Source organism: Pollachius pollachius (assembly GCF_949987615.1).
Source record: "Pollachius pollachius genome assembly, chromosome: 2".
Taxonomy (NCBI): Eukaryota; Metazoa; Chordata; class Actinopteri; order Gadiformes; family Gadidae; genus Pollachius; species Pollachius pollachius.
Window position 1 is genome coordinate 14,800,286 of NC_136935.1, and position 23,894 is coordinate 14,824,179.

The following is a 23,894-nucleotide window of genomic DNA, read 5'->3' on the forward strand; positions in this document are numbered from 1 at the left end:
CTCAGGTCCTGCTCACTCCTCCATTCTCCCATCCAGTTTGAGCCACTTCTTTTACGACCGTGGGGTTAGCGAGCAGCGCAGCGGTTGAGGTCGAGTTCCGTGCCTTTTTTTTCATGCCTGCGCTTTTTGCCTCGTTCGATGGAAGTGTTTAGGGGGGGGTGTCGTTTCAACCCGGGGCGAAGCTGTTTGTGTCGTGCGTCACATGAGCAGTTGGCAGCAGAGAGACGGGACGGGGGGCCGGGGGGGGGGGGGGGGCGGTAATGGTATGCTAGCGGTGTGAGGGGATGATGTAACCCTCCTCGTATCGTGGTTCTGAATCCGTGCCAAGAGTAGACCGTGTGTCTCGCCCCCGGATCCAGAAGGTGTATCTTTCTCCATCCCCCCTCCCCTCCCTGATACATAAACACAGACTGGAGGAGAGAAGGGGTTGGGTCCCCCTCCCCGTGCCCTCCGTGCCACCCGTGACTGTCTGGGCCCCCGGCATGCCTGCTGGCGGTGGGGGCCCACAGGGCCCTCTAATGACAGGGCAGCAGAGTGGCGCTTCCGCCTCGCCCAGCGCCTCACCTGCACTACATCCACTGGCTTTGCTCACTGTGTGTTTGTAGCTAGAATAATGTTACTAACACTATTACTAACCCCATGGTTTTAGCCACAGTGGTCATTATGGGATGCCTTGGCCCGCCTCTCTGAGCACCCTTGCTTACCAACATGCGGCTCTCACGGTCGACATGACCGGTCCCTCGTTGGAGGTACCCAGAATAGGAGCACAAGGTTACCCTTTAGCCTGCATTCAGCTCATCGGCAGAGGTTCACATGCATTCTGGGTAAAAAAAACATCCCCAAGTAGCATCAGAACATGCAAGCAATGGGTGGTTAGCTTTAACTATAGGTCAGCTTCAACGGTGAGTGGTTAGTTTTAACAAGCAGCTGCTAGAATAGGAGTGTATTTGGTTACTCTTAGAGGTGTAAGAATGCCAATAAAGGTAACCTTATTTGACCAAACGTTGAAATTCATTCAGTTGGCAATAATCACTTTGACGTTAAGTTTTTACTTTTTGAAAACAAAAGTAAAGAACATAAAGACCAGTGGGGTTTCATTTCCTGTACTTTTAAGTACAGGAAATAGTATGGATACTAGTAATAATGTCTATATTAATGTTGATAGTATTATACTAGTCAAATTGTAATCCCGGACTACAGATTTGACAATGCCCCACCCTAACATGATGTTATGATGGAGTAGCTAACCCGTGGCTGTGTCTGTCTCCAAGGTGGAGGGTGTGGGCCTCTACTTCCGCCAGCAGCTCCTGCAGTCGCGGCACCGCGGGGCCTTTGAGCTGGCCTACGTGGGCTTTGTTCGCCTCACAGAGATGCTCTGCAGGTGGGTGGGGATTCATTTTCCTTGGGCCTTTTGTGCATTTGGACCTTTCCAGCTTTTGCATCATCATTGTTTCACTGCCTTTTCCGAGTGTGTGGAATGACGGCGGCGAATGGGTCTTATCTTTTCTCCTCGGAAGTCCGGTTGAGTAAAACAAACTTTTTATTTCCCTGGTTTGTAAACAAAAAACATGAGATCAGAGCTATTTAAAAACTAGAGCCTTCAAGGTTAACCCGGCTTCGCTATTAAATCCCTGGGAGAATATTAACACGGAGGAAAAAAAACAACAGGCTTTTGCGTTGTAGTATCTCATGGCATTTCTTTCCTCAATGGAGGCCTGTGGGAATAAATACATGGTCTGCCCCGGATGAGTCGCTAAATGCCAAGGCATCGCTGTGGACCCGGGCCGGCCCCGGGGAACGCAGCGCTCTTTAAACACATCTATTGTTTGGTCGGGTACAAAATAAGTCTCTCCATGAATGTTTAGGGTGTTGAGTAATGAGGGCAACATTCTGGCGGCTTTGCATGTGAGGACTAGGCGTGTGTGTGTTCCGCTCTGAGTTTGTTTGGGTGGGGTGACAGAGGAGGGGTGGGCAGGAATGAACAGTGTGTGGCTAGTATGTAGTTAATGTGCTGGGTTATGGGGTGTTGATTGTGGGGTGTCTAACCGCTGCCTTTTGATGCCCTGGCGGATTTTGTTTTATTTCTTCCTGGACTCCGCTGTTTGTTCCACAGTGCCAGGGCATGCTTACTCGCAGTCTTTTATCTCTTCTTATCTCTTTCTCCATCCATCACTGCTATTCCTTCTCTGAACTCTGGGTCTCCAGGCTGTAACACCAGTGGATTGATGTACTGGCTGGATGCAGTAGATCAGGATATTGAGTGGGTTGACTTGCACCCGGAAGGTTGCGAGTTCGATCCCCAGCTCAGGAGCACATCACACAGAGGTGTCCCTGTGGTGGAACACCTTACCCAAACTGCTCATGATGAGCTGGATGTCGCCCCTGCTAAATGCTCTTAATTTATAGAATAAATAAATAAATACTGAGTCTCACTTTATTTCCACAATCACTATTAATATTTATTGTACTTCAGTATAATTGTAAACGTGTGTGTGTGTGTGTGAATGTGTACACGCGTGTGCACATAGACAGCTGACTGTACACTGCCTGCCCGGCACACTAGATTGTTTGTTCATTGTGTAAACAGAATCGTAGTTCAGTGTGTACAGGAGTCGGGGCACAGTAGCAACAGGAAGCATCACCATATCATTTGTGGCTAGAGGTTGTAGATAATACTAGGTTGTGGGACTGGAAGACAATTTCTTGTCCTTCGATAACATCACATTGTAATGACTCTAAAGTGCTACACTATTTCGAAAGTAATGATAAGAGGCCAACCCAACCTGACCCCACAGGATATTAATAAACCCCAGTAATGACGTAAAGAAAACAGCTAACATTCTTCAATATATTTATCTCACTGTTGTGTGTGTGTGTGTGTGTGTGTGTGTGTGTGTGTGTGTGTCTGTGTGTGTGTGTGTTAGGAGTGGGAGTCAGTCCCTGCAGAAGCTTCCGTCCCGCTGGCTGCGTGAGGTGTTGCAGGAGGTGAAGTCCAGCAATCCCTCGTCCAAACTGTGCGCAACGCGACGCAGCGCAGGAATCCCCTTCTACATTCAGGTCCGGACTCTGTGTACGCTATGCTAGTGTACATGCAAAATAGGCTCATAATAATTATTGCGATGCTTCACAGACACACACACAATAGACCAAAACAGGGAAGTTGTTTTTAAAGCTAAATTATGGCTGTGCTTGAGCTGGCGTGAACCAACACATTCACGGCCCTTCGGTTCATATGCCGCTTTGCCTCGTGTTTCGCAGCACTGAAGCAGAGTACGCTTACTGCTCATCCAAAGCATGGATGGAAGATAATGTTAAACGTCAGGCATGTCGTTTCCTGTCGTTACCTTTTAGAGAACAGTGTCACGACATCATTTCTACAGTGTTGCCATTTTACCCCTGAGAAACCTCTTGTTTTTAAACCTATTGCTCTTGCTCACAATAATGCCCACCTATATAAAAGAGGTAGAAGAGGCCTGCACACACAAGCAGTGTCCTTTTGCTGACCCATAGCTGTTACGCGCCACATGATCAACACCACCCCCTGCCCTCCTCTACTCCCATTGTCTTCTTCACAGTTGACCGACTAAAACACTAACCCCTCTGCTGCTCTTTGATTACAGTATACAACAGAGACCGGGTCATAGGTCAGACCACCACAAGGTTGTAGTTCAGCATCACACAGCCAGAAACTCACGTGTGTCTGTTTGTGTTTTTTGATTGTGTGTGTAAGGAAGCCACGTCTGACTTTCATTTTCGATCATTAGTTTTTGCCTGTTCATGATGATCGCTCTAAAACCTGTGACTGTTAAGACGGTTAACAGCGCTACAGTCCAAAGGATCATGTTGTTAAAGAAGCAGATTGCAAAGCTTTAGGTCTCCAGTTTATCTGTAGTTGACCGGTCTCTCCCTGGCCGCTGTGCTACCTCCCCAGGCGCTGCTGTCGTCGGAGCCCAAGGCGTCTAGCTGCAGCCTGCTGAAGATGACCATGAGGGAGCTGACCTTCCTGGCCGCCTCCTCTGCGGACCAGGACGACAAAAACTCCACCGTGTCACAGGTACTGGCTCACCTCCGGCCCGCGGTCATGCCCCCCATGATACTGTTGACAGTTCATAGGTGCATAAGGTCACCGTTCATCCGGACCTTTCATCTGGACCCTTCTTCTTCTGCAGCTATAATGTGCATACACATACAACGTGAGGTCATGTTTTGGTTGCATGTGTTCCCGTGTTCCCTTATTGTTATGATACATGTTGATTGACAGTTGTTGGGATAGGGCTATAAAGTTATTTTGTGAATCAGCCCTTTCATCCAAATGGCATTTCGCAAGACGTGTGTGTGTGTGTGTGTGTGTGTGTGTGTGTGTGTGTGTGTGTGTGTGTGCGCCTTTGGTTTCTGGTGATGATGATTGTCATTGCAGGTCCATGCGCTGAACATCCTGCGGGCCTTGTACCGGGACACCCGGCTGGGAGAGAACATCATCCCCTTTGTGTCTGAAGGCATGCAGGCGGCTGTGCTGGGATTCACCTCTCCAATTTGGGCTGTGAGCTCCTGCTTTTATCTTCCGTTTTGTGGAGTAAAAATGGGTTTGGGCTGGGAGAGGGTCAGTTTGAATTGGCTGCAATGTAACCCGTAGGATCCATAGCGCCCCAATAATGTCTGTCTCTAGATATGCTCAGATGTATAGGTGTCTGACAACCTTTCTCTTGATTGGTGTTGTATTTTGTCTATCAAAAAAATCACTTGCAGAAGAGTTCATTTGTTGCCGGAAATGTCCCTATTTTCATTACAATCTAAACCCTCCTTCACCCAAGTCGTTTCGATAGCACCAAGTTTCATCAGTTCTCCTCCTGCAACTACTCGACTCTCACTATCCTTGACCAAGACTTGGTTTGACAAAATAATAACACCGATCAAGGGAAAGGTAAAGAAAATAGTTATTTCTCGATAGGGATCCTTTCCTTAAAGTCGTCAGAAAAAAGCACTTTTACAGGATGTCGATTGTATGGCCGCTGTTGCACCTAAGGTTTACATTAACAGGCTGCTTAATATCAAACGATCTCGCTCAATACTGGACCATTTTCCAAAATTGTTGTCTGCATCAATCACATAGGCCCAAAATTATCCAATAACAAATGTTAAACAAACATTTGACTCTGTTACTTTTTTTAACATAACGTTTAGTGTTTCATGCCTTGTGCAAGTTATTCTGCCTGTAGACTGCTTCTTTCTGTCTTCATCTGTCTTGACATCTCGGCCGTACTGTTGTTCCAGGTAAGGAACTCCTCCACTCTGCTGTTCAGCACCTTGATCACTAGGATCTTCGGAGTGAAGAAAGGCAAGGACGAGCACTCAAAAAAGAACAGGTATGTTACTGCTCATCCAGTATTGTGTCGGGTGATAAAGGATGACTGTTGTTTTTAGCATTTATCCCACAAAACAGGCTGCTTGCTTCGAATCCTACTGAACACTTTTAAACTGTGAATTATTTGTCATTCAAAATCATTGAAGACGCAACCAAACTGAAATTGATGCGTTAGCTTGAAATGGGTTTGAAACTGAAAATCCTGCAAACATGACATATGCCACTAGGAGGTGCTGTTACAGCATCTCTTGTTCAGGATGGCTGGTAGGGACTGTTGTTGGTGTATCTTTGAAGCAGCTTTGGCTGGCTTGCTGGAAGAGTTTAAGAAATCTGAGTCACGTCAAAGCACCATTGCTCTCTCACCTTGTTTAGCGTGGACCACTGTTTTGAATGTGTCATCTCCCTTTTCACTGGCAAAGTCAAACGGTCTGACTACATTAAAATACCTTAAGAGAATTGAATAGCACATATCATATCATAGCGTTTATTTGAACCACGTTTAGAGTTGTTGGCTTGCCGTACTTAGGAGACTACATGTGACCTTTCAACAGGTTGACAGCAGAGCTCTGTCCGTCTGGCATAGCTTTCATTCTCTTCTGATCTCCCTTTTCTCTGGCCCTCAGTGTGTGTGTGTGTGTGTGTGTGTGTGTGTGTGTGTGTGTGTGTGTGTTTATCCGTCTGTCCGGTACTGCCATAGTACTCCGTTACATTATTTTCTCATTTTCCGTCCTTTACTTTTGACCCGTGTTTGTGTGTGCCAGAGTTTGCAGTGTCTAGCTGAACGTTGGAATCATGTCTTAACTGAATCCCCTTGTGGATCAGCTTCTCTCAGCAGGGTTGTGCTGATGTGTAATGAGCCTCATTCCCTGAATCACCCCGCTGTGGCCACTGGCCACTTTAAACGCAAATGCTTTATGGGAAAGGACTTTTAGGTCATCATGTCAGTAATGGGTGTAGAGTGATGGAGAGGATGGGGTGGAGGGGGTTGGTGTTATATACACACACATACGCACGCGCACACTCTTATCTAAACATAACCACACACATCTAAAGATAGCAGAGCACACACACACACGCCAACACACCAGCAAGCTGCAATTACCCATTTTTTTATACTGACTAAGGGTTACAGGTGCAATATTTGTACATTCATGCTACATTCACACAGGTTGATGTTTAGCGTCAAGAATTCCAACATCAAAACTGCCAAGTAATAAAAACTTTATTTTCAGTTATTTATTCCTGATGTCTAATAATTTGAAAGATTCGATGCCAGTGAAGTGTGGCACTTCTTAAATTTAAAGCTTCTTTACAAAAACCGTATAGATCGATTCATACAATGATGACAATACATCACAATGACGCCACTTTAGTACTTCAACTGTGCATGATTGCGTGTGTGTGGGATGTTTGAGTATGTGTCTGTGTTTTTGAGGTGTTTCCATGGTGTGCTTGATCCGCTGGGTCTGTATTATTACTGGGATCATTTGGATGTGTGCTCTTGCGGCAGTAAATTCAATATGACTTGGCTTGTCCACTCCAATATGCAGCTGTTTGGTCAGCGTGTGTGTATATGTGTCTCCGTGTGTGTGCGTGGGGGCGTTATTGCTCCAAGGATGAACTGCAACTATAGTGCATGCTGACACATACACCTGCACTCACAAATACAACATGGACACACCAGCAAACCTGCTTATTATTAATATTTACAACTGGATTTGTGCGAGTGGGAGTCCTGTGGGTGTTTCCGCTTCGAGACCACAAGTGTGTTATTCATGGAGTTACCAGAGCCCCGGATACTGCTTGCTTGTGCATCATTTATCTATTAATGCCTGGCTCCTGGGCTCTCCTGTCCCCGGCCCTGCGATGCAGTGGAGGCTGTTGCAATAAGGACATCTCAAAACAAGCGGCGGACTGCAGCTCTGCCTTCCCAGCAAAGCCTCTGGCTTGGAGCCACCCCTTCCTCCTGCAGTCCCGGCACGTCGCCCACTGACTCCCCTTAAGGTGCCCTTTAGCAAGACAGCCATTGGACATTGCTGTTATGTTTCTAATATTTGGTTAGGAGAGTGGCTAATGGGGTAAAGCTCTTTAGTGTTGGAGCAGGTTTCTGATGGGACCGGGTTTCTTCACAACCACCTCCACTCTGTTCTCGCTGACCCTTTGCTCAACTGCAGGTTCTAATCTGCTCCCACACGACCTCTGACTTATCCTCTTCAAGGAGCCCTATAGCAAGTCGGCCCAGTTAAAATAAGAAGACACTTGTTAAAATATAGTCCCAGGAGGATTAGGGGCCTTTGCCCCTACCCCCATGCATCCATGTGTGGAGACACACATTGAAGCAGAGCGTTTCACTCGGCCTGGAATTGCAACGTAATGAAGTCGAGTAATGCCAAATTTCTCTGTCCAGATGAGTCCAAAGAAAACTCAACATTACCCATCCCAAATAGAACCTTATCCCAACAGTCAAGTGATCTGAGGCCTCCCCTTCTGGGACCTGATCAAATTTTAAAGGCACATTGAGTTCTGAGGGACTCCAGGAGATTCCTGAACAGAACAGCCGACCATCAGTCAAGGAGCGAAAGCTGGGCTGATGAGTCTTCGAACAAGACAACAACCCAAATAATTCAAGCATTTCCACCAAATTATTCTTCTGGAGGCTTTGTGTTTTTGGATTTGCATAGTCTTCAGTCCTGACTTTCACCCGTGCTGTGTCAGGATGTGAAGTGGGACGTCCATGTCAGAAACCCTTCCAACACTGCTCACTAAGTTGGCTGACGTCTGTTCGCCCTCAAAGTCGTTGCTGCTGACGGAGGCGCCACAAACTGCTGACGGGAGGGCTTCACGTACATGTTCATATCTTTTAGTTTTTTGTTAACATTAATAGTCATCTGGGTACAGAAATTCAGTTTTGTATTACAAGAGTAAACGATGCCTTTTAGAAATAGTAAATATGGGCATGCGTGCGGGCAGGGTTGTAAAATGTCAGCAGTCTTCTGGTCATGGGTTTGTCTAGTGTGTCCCACTACCCCAGCCCAGTCTAGATTTAGAATGAGAGGTTAAATATAACACTGTATTGGCCCCTGGGCCGAGGAGGGTCATGCCCTGGTACTCATGGGAGGGACGTCAATGTTATGATTTATTTAATTGCACAAGAAAGCCATGCGTAAATCCTCAAGCATTCGCACAAGTTCATGAGCACACCCTTCTGTGCCTGGCATGTGCAAACAATCTCACACATGCAACCATATGCACACATGTGTTCAATATGTATTGATTAAGCATCCTATTGTCTTGAATGGGAACTTTTCAGAGTTTGTATAAAACAGAAACAGATAACTTTATTGATCTCGGAGCAATTTATTTAAATGTTTCAATCATAAATGCTTTTTCCTCAAATCCAAATGATATAAGTACATCGACCCACTCTATCCCTCCCTGCTTGTCTCAGGATGACCGGCCGAGAGTTCTTCACCAGGTTTCCTGCCCTCTATCCCTTTCTGCTCAGCCAGCTCCAGGAGGCTGCAGTCACAGTTGACAGGTGAACTCTCACTCACGCACAAGCACACGTACACACACGCACACTTTTGACCCTTTTCCTGTATTCCATTTCCCGTGATTGTTATTGCACTTCAGACGTGACCTACAGGATTGATTTTCAAGATTACAATTTGTGTTTGGAATTTTACTGATGAGTCAGTGAGGTAATGGATGCTATTAGCAAAGACTCGTAGACATGATGTCTTTGTTTGGCCTTTAAGAAGTCACTTGGATTTCATCACACCGGCCTCCTAGGGACTGTTCAGATGTGAAATGTATTTTTCCCAAAGGCGTGAAACGTATTCTTTGATTGAGTCCTCTTTTAGCAAATAAACCTGATCGGTTGCAGATGGTGAGGAGACAATGCAACGTTTGTCTTTAAGCCGCTCCACTGCGTAGGCATTCCCAAATGTGACAACGATAGCGAGCAACACACTTCATTAATGAAGTGTCCTGCCACTGCCTTGTGCAATGAAAACAACCTCAAGCTAGTTCTGTTTAGATTTTTGGGGAACATCTTTTAATAGTGATATCGTGCGGTCGCAACGTCTTGTAAACAAGGCTTAAGGCAGAGTCATTTTTTAAATAATTTGTCATTAAAACGACTACATTTCAGATCAGCTTTTTTAATGTATGAATGCCATTGTTAGGGTAAGACACAGCAACCTCTGACCTTATTTGCACAATCATGTTGTACAAAAATGTGTACCTAGTGAACAACAGAGTATGAAAAAATCAAACCATGAATGCAGTGTTTTTCTTCCTCAACCATCTTGAATGCCAGTAAGGGCATCCCGCATTTATATCTTCATAGTTTTAAGACGTTTTGTTCTTGAGTGTAACATTGGCATAACCTCACTGTTACCATAGCAATTATGTCAAGTGTTTCCAAAAACAAACATCCAGAATTGAAACATTTGTTTTCCTTTGGTCTCGTTTAGCCTAGTGGCTCGTTGCAGCGGTTCGCTGTCCTCATGTGCACCTTGAACTGCGACCCCTTGTCCAAAAAACACCATGTGTGGAGTCTGTGTAACTGCTCCCTGGAGCCCCTCTTATCTTAATGGCCATCCAATTAATAGAGTTCATCCACCCCCCTTATTCTCTCAAACCCCTTGTTTAGAACATAAGCCTGCTTTTCCCACGGAACCAAGGACCCGGAATAACACATAACTGCAGTGTTGCCTTGAACCGTCAAGCTTCTAGACATGCCGTTTTAGAAAAACACTTAAGACCGAGTAGACATGAGTTAAACGACGTGTTTGCTTACGTATTTTAGTTGTCAAATAATGCCGGACGTTGGTGTCCGATGTGGGTTGTTGGGATGTGGTTATGACCTAGGGCCGGGTTGAAATCGGGTCCATCCTATTACAGATTATCAGGAGGTTTACCATCCGGTTGCCCTTGTCTTAATTGAGTGGTTTGATTATTTGCGCATTACTCCATCTGCGTATCTAATGCTCATCTACAGTGTCACTGACCGCTCTGCAGTTGTACAGGGCTACCATGGGCCCTCATTCCCACGGCACTAGCATCAGCACTGGGCTGCAGGTGCTGCTGCCCTACAGTATACACAGGCACAACAGAACCACCGCTTCCAGAGCTGGAGGCTTCATCTGTGCTCTTAGGGAGCAGTAGTTGACTGCGCCTTTACGTCTTCTTGTTGATGCGGCTCTCCAGGTCAAAGGTCACCATGACTCAGCTCACCTTGTTATGCAATGTCATGAAGAGAGAAGTAAATACTACTTCTCCCACTGTATTATGTATTCGCAACCATTTCTTTTTGGGGTTTGGTTTGGAATTTTGAGGTCTTCTTTTAATCCCTATCCATCCCCCAACCTCTTTGTGACAAGCAAGATGTGCCTAAAGAGGTTAGTCGACCCTGTACATCTACTGCACCAAGTGAGAGGGTTGGTAATCCTCCTTTTATATTCCATTATTATTATCTTTTTTTCTGAGTTTATGGATTCCTATATTATGTAATTGCTGCTGTTGTTCTCATTTGCTGTAGATCACACACGCATAGACATGCATACTCACCCAAAAGTGCACACTATCTCCCTCTGCCCTCCCCTGGCATGATGCTGCTGGCATCCTACCCCGTGCTGTGTACAACACAACGGGGAGACAAAACATCTTTGACAGGCTAATCGGACCACTATTGCATTACCACATCGGGCCCATCACGCGTGTGTGTGTGTGTGTGTGTGTGTGTGTGTGTGTGTGTGTGTGTGTGTGTGTGTGTGTGTGTGTGTGTGTGTGTGTGTGTGTGTGTGTGTGTGTGTGTGTGTGTGTGTGTGTGTGTGTCAATCGGGATACTAATGGCACTAGTTGTTTATAGCAGGGGCTCTTCCCTTTTTTCTCTGTTCATACCCGGCCCCATGACTACAGCCGCGCCCTGAAGCATGTCACGCTCCCGTAGGACGCACACACTGACACACACACACAACCTCTCTCTCCGGCGGCAGATTAGCTCAAATCCATTTCCTTCCATTCACCCACTGGCGCATGTGTCAAAATGAAACCGCTGGCAGAGACAGTGCGAGTTTGTGCTGTGAGTCAGGTGTCAGGGGACATGGAGAGGAACGGCGATTTAAAAAAGAAAACTCAAAACATTCCGCAGTCCCGGGATGACTGGACCAGCGCGTGGGCAGTTTTAGAGGGATATAAATTCAGTGTCACGCTGTCAGGATTCAAGCCTGTAATTTTATTGTGGGAACAGATGAGAGTTTATGCATGTGGCTCATGCGCGCACACACACAAATTACTTTCCCTTATCGGGTTTGTTATATTTCAGGGCAGTGTCTCTTTGTCTGGCGAAGTGTAAACCACAGACTTGTGTTATTTGTAGACTGCACTAATAAAGTGATTCTGATGGGACTGTTTGCATAAGACTCCTATTGCATTTATCTCACATTTGAAGTTGCCATAAAAGCCCGCCAGGATGCATGGAACTACAATAGCAACATGTAGGTGTTGAAACCACGATGACAAGCTTATATGTTTATAAAGACTGGACAGATGTTTGGTTCTTTTACTTGGCTTGACCCTTATTGTCAAGCCAAGCAACACAAAGCCAATTCAAAGCCAAGTGAGTGAATAACACACTCAAATTACAAAATTTGAGTTTTGAAGGTTGTATTCATTTCATTTTGCGCTGCAAAGGAAATCAGTGGGGTTGTGTACTCTGTCAAGTTCATTACACTTTATTATCTTCAAAGGATGATGATTAATCCAAGGATCTTTAAAAATCCATGGATAACAAAATAAAATGTTCTCATTTGTATATATATTTACAATGATGTATAATATATATATTTTTATTTTCTTTGTGTGTGTATCCAGTGACAGCGGTGTGGTGAAGCTGCACCCCAGTCTGTTCCTGCTGCTGCTGGTGCTGGGTAGGCTGTACCCCTCTCCCATGGACGGCTCCTCCTCCCCCATGGCACTGGCCCCCTTCATGCCCTTCATCATCAGGTGGCTGCCTTACATCCACATACTTTCATATATCTATACAGTCATATGTTGAGTGTTACATGGATCGGACATGGTGTTCTTGTGCTTGAGGTTTGGATCTTAATCTCATGGTTTATGCACGTTTGATCTAATCCTTCACGTCTCACCTTCTGAATGCCGTTTAAGGGTACATGCTATCGGCACGTCCGAAACATGAACATGTGTTTGAACACAGTCCATTCAAAGATATATAACGAATGTACTGTATATCCTCACATATAGTTTTTCATTACGTTGGACTGGGTTTCGGGTGATGGGATAACATCTCTCATAGAACCTTCCCATACCTATAATGCCATATGCTAAAGACATTGTATGGCAATATCTATAGAAGTGATATATTATCTCACGGACCGCCACTATGCGCACAGCTCAGACGAGCACACCCACACAGAGGACGAAACCCTGGCGTGCCTGCCTCCCTCCAGCCCCAACATTTAGAGAGGCCCCAAATACTTCCTACCCCTTCCTCGGCCCAGGAAACAGGCTGCTCAAGGCCACCAAGGCCTTGACATCCAATCGTGTCCTCTCCCCACATTATTGGCTGTTCCCACCGCTCATCAAACACATCATTAGTTTGTCTAGTCACATTAAGGCCAGACTTGGATATACAAAACCCAGAATGCACCAAATCTGTGCTTTCAGGAACTCTTCAGATCAGTTTCGTCCAGCCGTCTGAATGTGTTGCCAAACAAATGGATTCCCTGACCTCGGACTGCAATCTAAGAATAGAGCTGCTTCACCCTGGCCAAGACAAAACACCTTTAGCCTAAGCACTGCCTGTGTGCATTAGTGTATTCCTGTCTAAGGTGCTGTGTGTGTGTGTGTGTGTCTGTGTGTGTGTGTGTGTTTGTGTGAACCCTGATGATCCGGACATTTCCGTCTTGTTATTGCTGTTTCACCTCGTTGTCCTATGTGTCAGTTAGTTCACAGCCGTCTTCTCAGGGCCAACTGTCATTAACTGCTAGAGGAAACCAGGGCTGGAATCTGTGTCCCCCCCCTCCCCACATACACACATGCACACACATTTCTTAAATTGCTGGGATGATAACAACACACAAATATTATTGCAACGTGTTCCCCGAAAGGCACCTGCAGGAGGCAGGCACTGACCCTGGAGGTTGTGTATCTACCACTCATAGTGCCCTGCCCACACAAGATTAGGCACACTATGGCCACACAAAAAGTATTATCATGATAATGGATATTAATGCACAAAGGATACAGTAGTGTGTGTGTTTGAGTATTAAACGTATATAGCATAGTAGTATGTCTAAAAATAGTATCAAGAATAAGTACCCAAAAAGTACAAAAATCAAATAAAAACAAGTCTAAGTGAACCCTTTGTTTCAGCTTGAATTCGAGGACTGTCTTGACAGTTCTAAGAAAGAGGGGGGACGGGTTATCCACATGGTTACTACCAATGCCAACTTTGTGCTACTTTTTTATTACGCTTATACCTCAGATGAGCGTTATAATGAAATCTTTGCACACAAAATGCTCCGCACATAATGACATTATACTAAAAGTGTCCGAGAAGCTTAACCATCTCTCGAACACGGCCATAAACATCAACCACTGCCTGGACGGAGCCCTACATATCCACCCACACGTCCTCCCACACTACGTGGCGTTAGTGTACCCTCTCGCTGTTTGTGTCCCTTCGTCTTGAAGAGAGCATGACTTGAGTTCGGAGCCGAGTAGAGCGTTCAGCAGTGCTTCCTGTACCTCCCCCCACTTGCCCCTAGGAATGAAGCATTCTGTTCCCTGGCTATTGAAAACTGTCTGGAGCACACTACTATGAGTGGAGTGTCTGGGGTACATCCATTTGTTAGTAATATCATATAGTATGGTTGACATGTTGTGTATATATAATTACCGCCGTAATTGCACCCACTAGTGGCTAACCGCTTCTATACAACTGCAATACTTTTATTGTTGCACATTGTAAAAGCTTTTTAAGAAAATATTTCTGCAGTTACTTCATTTTTCGTTCATTTTTCCCAAATGACTATTTCCCAAATATTTAATCCTTAACATGTTCTTCATTACATATTTGTTTTAGTAACTATAATAACTTTGGGCAATGTGTTGCTTCTATATTTTCAAGGAAGTTAACCAAAGCATTGTACCACAAAGCGTGTGTACCAGGGCATGTCAGTACTGTGTCTGTTTCTCGCTTTGTTTTGTCAAGAAGGTCAGACCACCTCACCCTCGACTCCCTCCCCAATATCTTTTGTTTTGAGAGGCGTTCCGGCACTGCCACTCGCTACTATTATTCTCTTGCTACGCTGTCCTGCATCCCACCTCTCCCCCCCCTCCTCTCCCATCCCACACCTACGAAGCCATCAAATCCCATTCACACAGATTCCAAGGCCTCAGCACAAACGGACAAAACGGCATGTTGTTGAGACTGCCCTCATGCATGGTTATTGTCTTCTGATGGTTATGAGAGAGAGAGAGAGAGAGAGAGATAGAGAGAGAGAGAGATTTTCCGTGTCAGTATGTGTGTAGGATGTATTTCTGGTAAAGAAGGGAAATAGGATTCCTATCCACGTGCAAAATCGTGTGTCTATGAGAGCGCACATCTGCGCTTCGCTCTGTGTCTACATTCTGGGTGTGTGAAGCAGCATCTTATGCCTGGTGTTCAACCTAAGGTGCGCATGTGCCTTTCCATCTCTTTGACCTTTTAAACAAATCTGTCAGCCTTCTTGCCTAACATGAGCCATGCGGACACCCGTGGCTGCTGCTTCACCTCTCCACTATCGCCCTCCTCCTGCTCCTGCCCCTCCAGGAAGACGAAGGTTCCCAGGCTGGATAGACAGACCACCATATGGTTCAATTAAAAGTACCCTTTATTTTTTACGAGATGTTATCCATCATCGCTGCTGTGGTCTAAACTCTGTGCGCTTTTTTTCTTCTTGCATTTTGTGTAGCCAAAAGTTAAGCTTTCCTCTGTGTGGCCATTGTTGCATTGTAATAAGCGATAAACATCATCTGTATTTTATTACCAGTTGATGTTAGTGTGCATGTGTGCGCTTTATGCCAATATTGGTGAATAGTGTTTCAATTGTAACAGTTTGTGTGCACTAGAGCCATCAAAAGTATTGGTGTTGTAGGAAAGTCAAGGGATGACAAGAATCAATGGGAGTTATCTAATACACTAGGTTTTATCTTGATGTAGAAATACATCCCATTTAGAGACACCCTAACTCAGAATTCCAATATATTAGTCTGATCTATTGATTCATTATTCCCGTCTCGCAATATCTGCAGACTCTGGCCCCAAGTGAGCCAGCTGCTTCCTGTGAATGGAGGAATGTGCCACTAATGCAACCCCCCCGCCCCCCTGCAAAATGGATTCCACATGTTAGCATATGGGCCTCTTCTATATTGTAGTGCCTGCCCAGGTGTCTTATCTTCCATCCATCATCTTGACCACTTTCATCCTTTTCCTGCGGCGCCATTCTCTAATTTTCACCCTTTTCCATCCTCTATTTTTCCTCTTCCCTACTTTGCTTGCTTCTACTTCTTCTTCTACTTGTGTGTGGTAAAGAGATAGTGTGTCCAGATATATGATGGTGATGATTCATTGATAAAGGCAGCAGAGTGAGGGGAGGGAGCCATGGAATTCAGGCTGACACACTGCTCTGCTGTACATGGAGACGATCTCCACGCCATCAGTCTGGAGATTGCATGACAATATCATCAGCCACACACGCACACACCTGTGTTTGATTCGTAAAGTTCTTCGACGGGGCCAAGCGTGCATCTGCGTCACACCGGCACGGAGGATGATGATGATGATGTTGGTGAAAGCAGAGGAAGGGAGGAGGAGGGTGACTAGACATGTTCGTCATGTTTGGAAGGGGCGCATCCTTTTGTCCACCCCCGCTACATCTGTAAATCTGGTTGAGGCTTGCTTTTTGACTCTCCCTCTTTCTCAGTCCATCTCTTTCTCTCTGTGTGTGTCCTGTGGCAGTGATTAAGTGACTGTATGTAAGTTACAGTAAGTAACTTACTTACTGCAACATATATTTTGTCTCATTTTCTAGGAGAGAGCTCTCATTGGGTTTGTGGATGCTATGCTCATCATTTTGAATTTGAGGCAGTACTTTTCCCTTGTCCTTCTTTCTGAATAATATGCTTTTATTGGGAGTAACGGTTCATTCTTTTTCAAAATAATTGTTTTTTTGTACACTGCCTTTTCCTGTCAACTGTGTTAGAACAACGTTACTCTTATGTTGCTCTTATGTGGCTCTCTGCTGGGTGTGTTTTGCCAACACTCAACGTCGTTTTTGCTTAACAAGCCCAGGGTAGGGGGGGTAGTCCTCCAAATGAGGCCCATATGAAGCCCCCCCGCACTACCAGTCAACAGTCTGCCACCTGACCCTGGGGGACAGCACTGTTTCTAAAATTACACCCTTCCAAACTGTCATTTCCTCCGCAAAAGAGTTTTAATGGGACAAATTAGCCCTGATAGTTAACATGTGGGTCCCAAATGGTGGGGGGGGGGGGGGTGAAGAGCAGACGTGTGTATGTGTGTGTGGGGGGAGATCTGGTATACTTCGCCTGAGCACATGCTAGTGCATATGGACGGTCAACCGACTGTTTGATGCAAGGCATTTGTCTGTCTGTCGTGTCTTTTTTGAGTGTGGTGTGGGGCGGCCTGCTCCCAGCAGATGGAGAAGCATTTGTTGACAGTTGACTTGTCGATCCAAACCGTTCCCCCTCTCTCTGGCTCTCCTTGTAAATAAACATTCTTCATGGTTGAAAATGATCTCCTTGCTCTCTTTCTCCTTCTGGAGCGTCCTTGATTACCATTGTTAAGGCACGCACGATTCACTCAGTTTTTCCCTTTCTTGGGATTCTTTTATCAAAATAAATTAAATTTTGCTCATTGTGTGAGTGGTTGAACTCCTTGCAGCCAAGGCTCCAAGCAGAGGAAACCCACAGCATGCGTGCTGTTGGAGTTCCTTCTTGCTGTTCTGGGGTCTGCTCTCTTAACTTGAATGGAGACCCAGCCAAGTCCTTGTCCTTCTGGCCCTATCCCAGCCTCCTGTTGCTTCGGTTATTACAATTTTTTTTTTGAAGCTGCATCTGCCAGGAAAAAGCGTCTGACAATTTGGTTATGATCTTACAAGTGCTAGCTCTCTCTCTCGCTCTCACTCTCAGCTTTTATTTGCCTCTCTCTTTCAACCACCCAGCCTCCCATTCACTAATTTTTCAGAGTCTCGGCCCGTCCTTGTATCTTGGTGGCTTCGACACTGTATGACACTTAAGAAGGAAAGACTATCAGCTTGTAAACAAGACTAATTTTAGCTTGCTCTACGAGTGACCCATCGTATGCAATCTCCAGCGCATACCGAATGGCCTTGTGTGTGTTTGTCCATCATTCTCTGTATGTGCCTGCCTGGCAGAAGAAAAAATGATAAATAATAACTAAGCAAATTGATTCTGCATTAACACACAAAGGGCTTGGTGTTATTGGCCTACATGTTTACACCAGCGTTTCTTGGCTCACCCCAGGTGTGGCCGTTCTGCGGTGTACTGGACCCGGGAGATGGCAGCTCGTGCCCTGGTACCGTTCGTGCTCGTGACCCAGATCCCTGCCACCGTCCACACCCTCCTTCAGGATCTCCCTTCGGAACCGAGAACCAAAAGCCAGCAGAACCACATCCACGGCACGCTGCTGCAGGTCCGTGCCCCAGCCCCTCACACGCGCACCACTTCTCATTCATTCATTGACGTTAACATTTCCACCAGAATACTTCTAGATAAGCTAAAAAACCTTGAAATTCTGAGACTACACCGTTACTGGTTATTCTAAATTATTATTTATTATTAAAATAAATGTGTGCATGAGTGAAGATAATGATACCTGTGGCTTCTGTTTTTTCTCAAAGGAAACTGGGGCTGAGCCTTCTCACAAGTGTTGTTTTTTTAAACCAAGTCTTGTTTTTATTTGTTGCTTCTGTAACCATAGCTTATTGAAGTGTGCAAAGAATAAACTGACATTGAAAGGAGACATAATTCCACATAACTCCACATGCGCACGCACACACCCCCCCACACACATAGTGACACACTTTCAATCATATATAAAGACACATAACCACAACAGTCTGGACAACCGCAGTCTGTCGGAGCAGGGCGGCTCTGCTGGTGTGACCGACAGGCAAATTAAATACTGTTTAGCTCCGACGCGGTGTGCTGGCAATGCAACTAAACAGTCCCTGGGTCAAGTCACAGGGGGGAACTGGAGGGTGGTACGGTCGTGGAGCTGGGGCCCTTCTTCCATGGCTCAGGGGTAGGTGGGGTGTGCTGCTTGCTGCCATCATTGGAGTATGGCATTCAGTTGGGGGTTTTGTTATTATTCGAAACCAGGGTGGTTTTGCAGGGGGATTGGCCCAAGGGATGTATGACTGTTTCATGTCTTTCGTTTGCTTCCCTCGTCTGGTGGCCACCTTGGATGGAACCTCCCCCTTCTTCCCCTCTCCTATACCTCACCTCCTGCCCCGTCTCACCCCACGTCCCCTCTTCTGTCTCCCTTTTCCTTCCTTTCTTTATTGCATTATATTCTACACCCTATTTCAGTTTCTGTTTTCTTCTCCGTTTTCCTCTTTTATTATAACAAATATCCAACTTTTTTTCACATTTATTCTTCCCATAGTCTCTCTTGCTCTCCCCCCAATCTCTTTCTCTCTCCTGTTTGGAGACTGAAGATGTATTTCCCCGTGGCAGCTAAAAGAGTGAAGTGTTCTCATGTGGCATGATGGATGAGGTAGAAGAAAGTGTGTTCCCACACACATGTTTGGGATCTAGCAAGGATTTGCTTCTGCAATCCTTTCTCAACCCTTTCATTTCCTTGTTTTCTTTCCGTTCAAGAGCACACATTTCCATTAATCTAGTATCACACAGACACACTGTAGACATTTGTTGGAGAGCTGTGTTGCAGTGGCAGCTTCCTTTTTCCACTGTCATTTTAGTGTCTTCCACAATTCACCTTGATGCAGAAATTCTCCAGTCTTAAACCTAGACACCAAAAGGATTTACTCACATGAGGTCAATGCATTGCAACCTATCTGGTACCAGTTTGGTCAAAGACCCTTTTGAAATACTTGACATACCTGAAAGCCCCGCTCAGGAATGTATTAAGCATGTCATGCATTGGCTGTGGAGAGAGAAGGGTTCAGCCTGCTTTGTTATATTAGCTCTGATGCTCTTACTTATTTTATTTAGCTCTGGTGCACCACGTTTAACAACACGTTGTGAACCATACAACTGTAACTCTACCTTTTCTGAAATCTGAAACCAATTTGCCAGGATGATGATACGCTTTTACATGTAAAGGAGACACAGAAATTCAGTCATACAGTATAAATGTGGTTGGTCATGAATGGGGTCTTTCTTTGAATTTGCATTGGATCAGTTCCAGTCACAGTCAGCAGTCTATTGAGGGATTTGTAGTAAATAACCTCATGTGCATTGGTGTTATATCAGGCCCTACCTATTATTGCTTATAAAATATTGATACGAATCAATTGTTTTGTTGCGGATGTTGGTGGAAGGATTTATCTCTTTGGCTGGCCTCAACCTTTTGTCTCCCGATTCTAGTGTCAGTGTTTCCTTTGTTAGGCCGAATGCCGCTAACCATCTCAAATCCCACATACTCGTCCATCAGCAGGCTGTTAATGAGGCCTGAGTTACGCCGTAACACTAGCAGGCACTCACAGTTGGTACGGTGTTGGCTGTCCACCGCGAGGTGCTGTGGAGACCGTGGGGTGGGGGGGGAGTTTGGCTGGGAGGGGTGAGGGCCTGCAGGAGCCCCCAGCTCAGCCGGACGGACACCGTGGTCGGGGGGCATGACTGTACAAATCCATCCTGACAACGTTTGGAGTCGCTCTGTCAACTTAAGAAACCGGTCAATAACGCTGCCATTGTGCGGCTTGTTGTGATTTTGATATAGAAAGTTGTGTTTGCATTTGGTAATTTAGCTGATGCTTTTAACTACAGTGCCTTGCATGTGAGGCTGAGAACAAAATCTGCGTTAAAGTAGTATTAGTAGTTATAAGAACTGGTACACGATCATACATGTTTATAAATACATATAATTCATACATATAATATAATATGGAGGTCTGTAACTGGATGTAATCAGGGTAAAATCAGTTATTGCTCATGACAGAAGACCTGCCTGTGTGTGAACTTTGCTAAGATGTGAGTAAGACAGCGTCCTTTTATTTGAGTTGGCTGGATGTAAGGGTGTGTCTACATCTGTTTATCCTGTGATGATTTGGACAGTGTGTTCCGCCGATGGGCAGGACTTAAGTGGCTAATGTATGCTCTGCCTTGTGTGTCTGTGTGAGTCTATGTGTGTGTGTTTGCGCATGAGTTGGCACTTGGCATCCACGTGCGTATGACCCATCCTTGTTTTTTTTCCGTTGCTTCTATTATTAGCTTTTTGATTAGATCCTTAGTGTGGTCCTCGTGGTGTGGCTGTAATTATGTGTCAATAACTATAAGGAAGTCGCGTAATAAATCTGAAGCAGTACTCCACCACAGACACGCCGGAGAGTATGAATTTCCAGCGCTCCGTCAAGCTATAATGCTATGGTGCATCCACCCAACAGCACGCCACGATCTGTGTGTGTGTCTTGTGTTTTTGCGTGTGCGTGCGTCACATGGGCGTGCACCATCGCTGCGTTGCTCTGCACCTGTGGAGCAGGGCAGTAGCAGTAGTTACCGTGCGTCGGCAGCCTTTGATCGGCAGATCTTCCTGTGTGATAGCATACCTGCCCCGACCCTGGCCCCACGGAGCCCGGGCCCTGTCCTCCCCTCAAAGGACCCTCTGTTGACACAACCGCCCGAACCAGGCCCTAACGAGCCCAGCGGGTGGGCCGACACTAACTGGACGCGACGCCTGCCCCATCTTCACGCGAGGAACCTGCGACCCCTGGGTGATCCGTGCGGGGCCGTTTGGTCGGTTGGGTGGAAGCCCTGGTCTATTTCCACAACATGGCCTAAGCCATTCTCTCTCTTAGGAGCTGGGTTGGCTTCTTTGTGCTTTCATTTCACCTTTCCCTCTTACCCCCATGTGGGAGCTGGACTCTTTTCACACAAGGTTGGAACAATGCGCTTCTTTTCCTTGGTGCTGCTGATGCAACACCCACTGGATGTGTTCAGTGGTCGGGCCGGGCGCTTTCACAACTGCTCTCTAGAGTCGAACCAACCCAGGAATGCGTTGGCCTGGCAACCCAGCTGGCCCGGCCAGGACCTGACATCACCTCGAATCAGATACTGGAGTTGGACTTTCAGATTTCCAGTGAAAGTACTCTTTACCCAGAATTTCTGAAATTGGTTGTCTCGCTGTCTCTACTTAAAATTCTGCTCTCCTGTTCCCTTTAGCTAAATCGATCTAGATATGTATTCATCTATACGTCCAAGAGTGCATATCATAATAAATTGATGTAATTTATTTATAAATAGGCTACCAGACAGCAATTAAATCCCAGTCTGAAAGCTTCCTGCTTTATTTAGGAAACCCTTGTTTAGGGTTAAATGTTGTTTTTATTTAACTTTTTTTTAAAGCCCATATTGGATTTCTTGCTGGAAGGGAGATCAGAGATTAGGGCGGAATCTGGGAGGTTCCCAGGCCATCCGGAAATGCAGGCAACGCCACATATAATTTAACACGGCTCAGTGGAGGAGATACCATCGAGAGCCTTGCAGTGGCTTTATCTACACCAGCAGCAAGCTCCTTACTTCACTTGAGCTTTGCTGTAACTTAGACGTGGAGTTTGTTGGCCAACGGTATTCTGTTTGAGTTTTGAGCATGTTTCACATGCTGCCATTAAGTATCAATAAACAATCAATATCCCGCATTCATCGTCTTAATGCCAGTTTACATTAGTGGTGACAATCTGTCATTTGTGCCAAATAGTCAAATAAATAACATTCCCTACAGGCATTGATGGTTGGGTAAGAAATTAACATTATGAATAACTGAACAGCTGAAAACAGGGCTCCTTTCAAGAACAGTCTGTCCTATGTTTTCCTTCAAAGGAACACTGGGTTTATAAATACAATATCCTTACCCCAGATCCACTCTTGCCACCAGCATTCAGGACTTTCCCACACACTCGATATTGAAAGCGGCACAAACTCTCCTGATGGCGCACAGAAGACTTGGCAGAGTATGCTTTTTTACATCCTTGATTGCATGTCTTTTAACAGTGTGGTTTGTTGTGGAAGTTGCAAAAGGTTACTTTAAATAGGGGTAAGGCAGAATATAGCCGATATCTGCGGTTGACCATAAAGTGAAGCTTTTCTCCGTTTCCCTCTGTAGAACATAGGTCTGGTCCCTGCTTGACTCCTATTAACACACGCCGGTGGTTTTGTTTGCTACTATTAGCTTGGAGGTGTGATCGTTTTGAATGTTATTCAACCTCGCGCTCCCACGGTCATTTCAAGGTCTGCCTCAGAAGAGAAATGTACATTGGGGTACTCCAGCGCTGCTTTAACGACCCAAGTCCGCAATGGACGGCAACATTCCCTTACAGAATGTTGTACAAATGTCGGGATGGAGCCTAAAATTTGTTGAAGCCAGTGTGGGTCATCTCACGTTGGCACAGTTGTCTATAGAAGGTCACAATTATAAACAAACACATGAATATATATATTTGTATTAGTGCTGAGCCTGAATATTCGTTTGTTAGGTCGGTATTCAAACTTCAATTGTTTTTATGAAAAAAATCTATAAATAACAAAGGTTCATCTTTTTTAATGCATATTTGCACCTGGGAACCACATTTGTCAGAATATCCCAGGGATAAAATAAAAAATATATATGGGCACCAGAAATCCCTCACAACGCTTCAAGTCAACGCTTCCTTGGAGGTAACAGTCATCAATATGGCCTTGCCAAACATGAGAGGACTGAATTACCCTTCATTAGTTTGTAGGCTATTCACATATTGGAATCTTTTTGTTGATCAGATGTCGTACTTTGAAACCTGCTGTGTGATTGTCACCTGCGGTGTGATTGACATCAATACCAACAGACATACTTTCAACTAAGTGTAATGATAAGAATATTTATTGAATGTTCTGGGAGTATGTAATGTACTAGGGGTACTACAAATGACTGTATTTATATATATATATATATATATATATATATATATATATATATATATATATATATATATATATATCATACACATCCTCCTCGGCACATAATGAAAATAACCAACGTAACCAAAGCGGCCCGCAGCTTGGACCCACAATCGCCACTAAATTGACGGCTTGTCACGTCGCGTAAATGAGATAGTTTATCTTTCTGTCTGGAGTGTGTATTATTTTTGTGTGTTTGACTATATATACAAGGTCGTTTGTGTTTATTTACCCTGGTCTTTATTGGGATCTTTTTTAGCCTAATTGGGCTGTTCCTCTGAATGTCCACACGCTGCCCAGCCTAGCT

The 23,894-nt window shown here is 45.2% G+C and overlaps 2 protein-coding genes across 2 annotated transcripts in view; both read left to right on the top strand.

Moving 5' to 3' along the window:
- Positions 1 to 23,894, top strand: part of ttc7a (tetratricopeptide repeat domain 7A) — a 197,803-nt gene that overhangs the window by 140,725 nt on the left and 33,184 nt on the right. The window lies entirely within an intron of this gene.
- The window catches only part of thada (THADA armadillo repeat containing), a 67,810-nt gene that overhangs the window by 17,656 nt on the left and 26,260 nt on the right, over positions 1 to 23,894 (top strand). The window contains exons 22-29 of the mRNA XM_079730264.1: positions 1,272 to 1,381; positions 2,925 to 3,057; positions 3,932 to 4,054; positions 4,418 to 4,540; positions 5,272 to 5,363; positions 8,811 to 8,900; positions 12,242 to 12,373; positions 17,942 to 18,110. Of these exons, the coding sequence (XP_079586390.1) occupies positions 1,272 to 1,381; positions 2,925 to 3,057; positions 3,932 to 4,054; positions 4,418 to 4,540; positions 5,272 to 5,363; positions 8,811 to 8,900; positions 12,242 to 12,373; positions 17,942 to 18,110 (972 nt within the window). The remainder of the gene's footprint in view (positions 1 to 1,271; positions 1,382 to 2,924; positions 3,058 to 3,931; positions 4,055 to 4,417; positions 4,541 to 5,271; positions 5,364 to 8,810; positions 8,901 to 12,241; positions 12,374 to 17,941; positions 18,111 to 23,894) is intronic.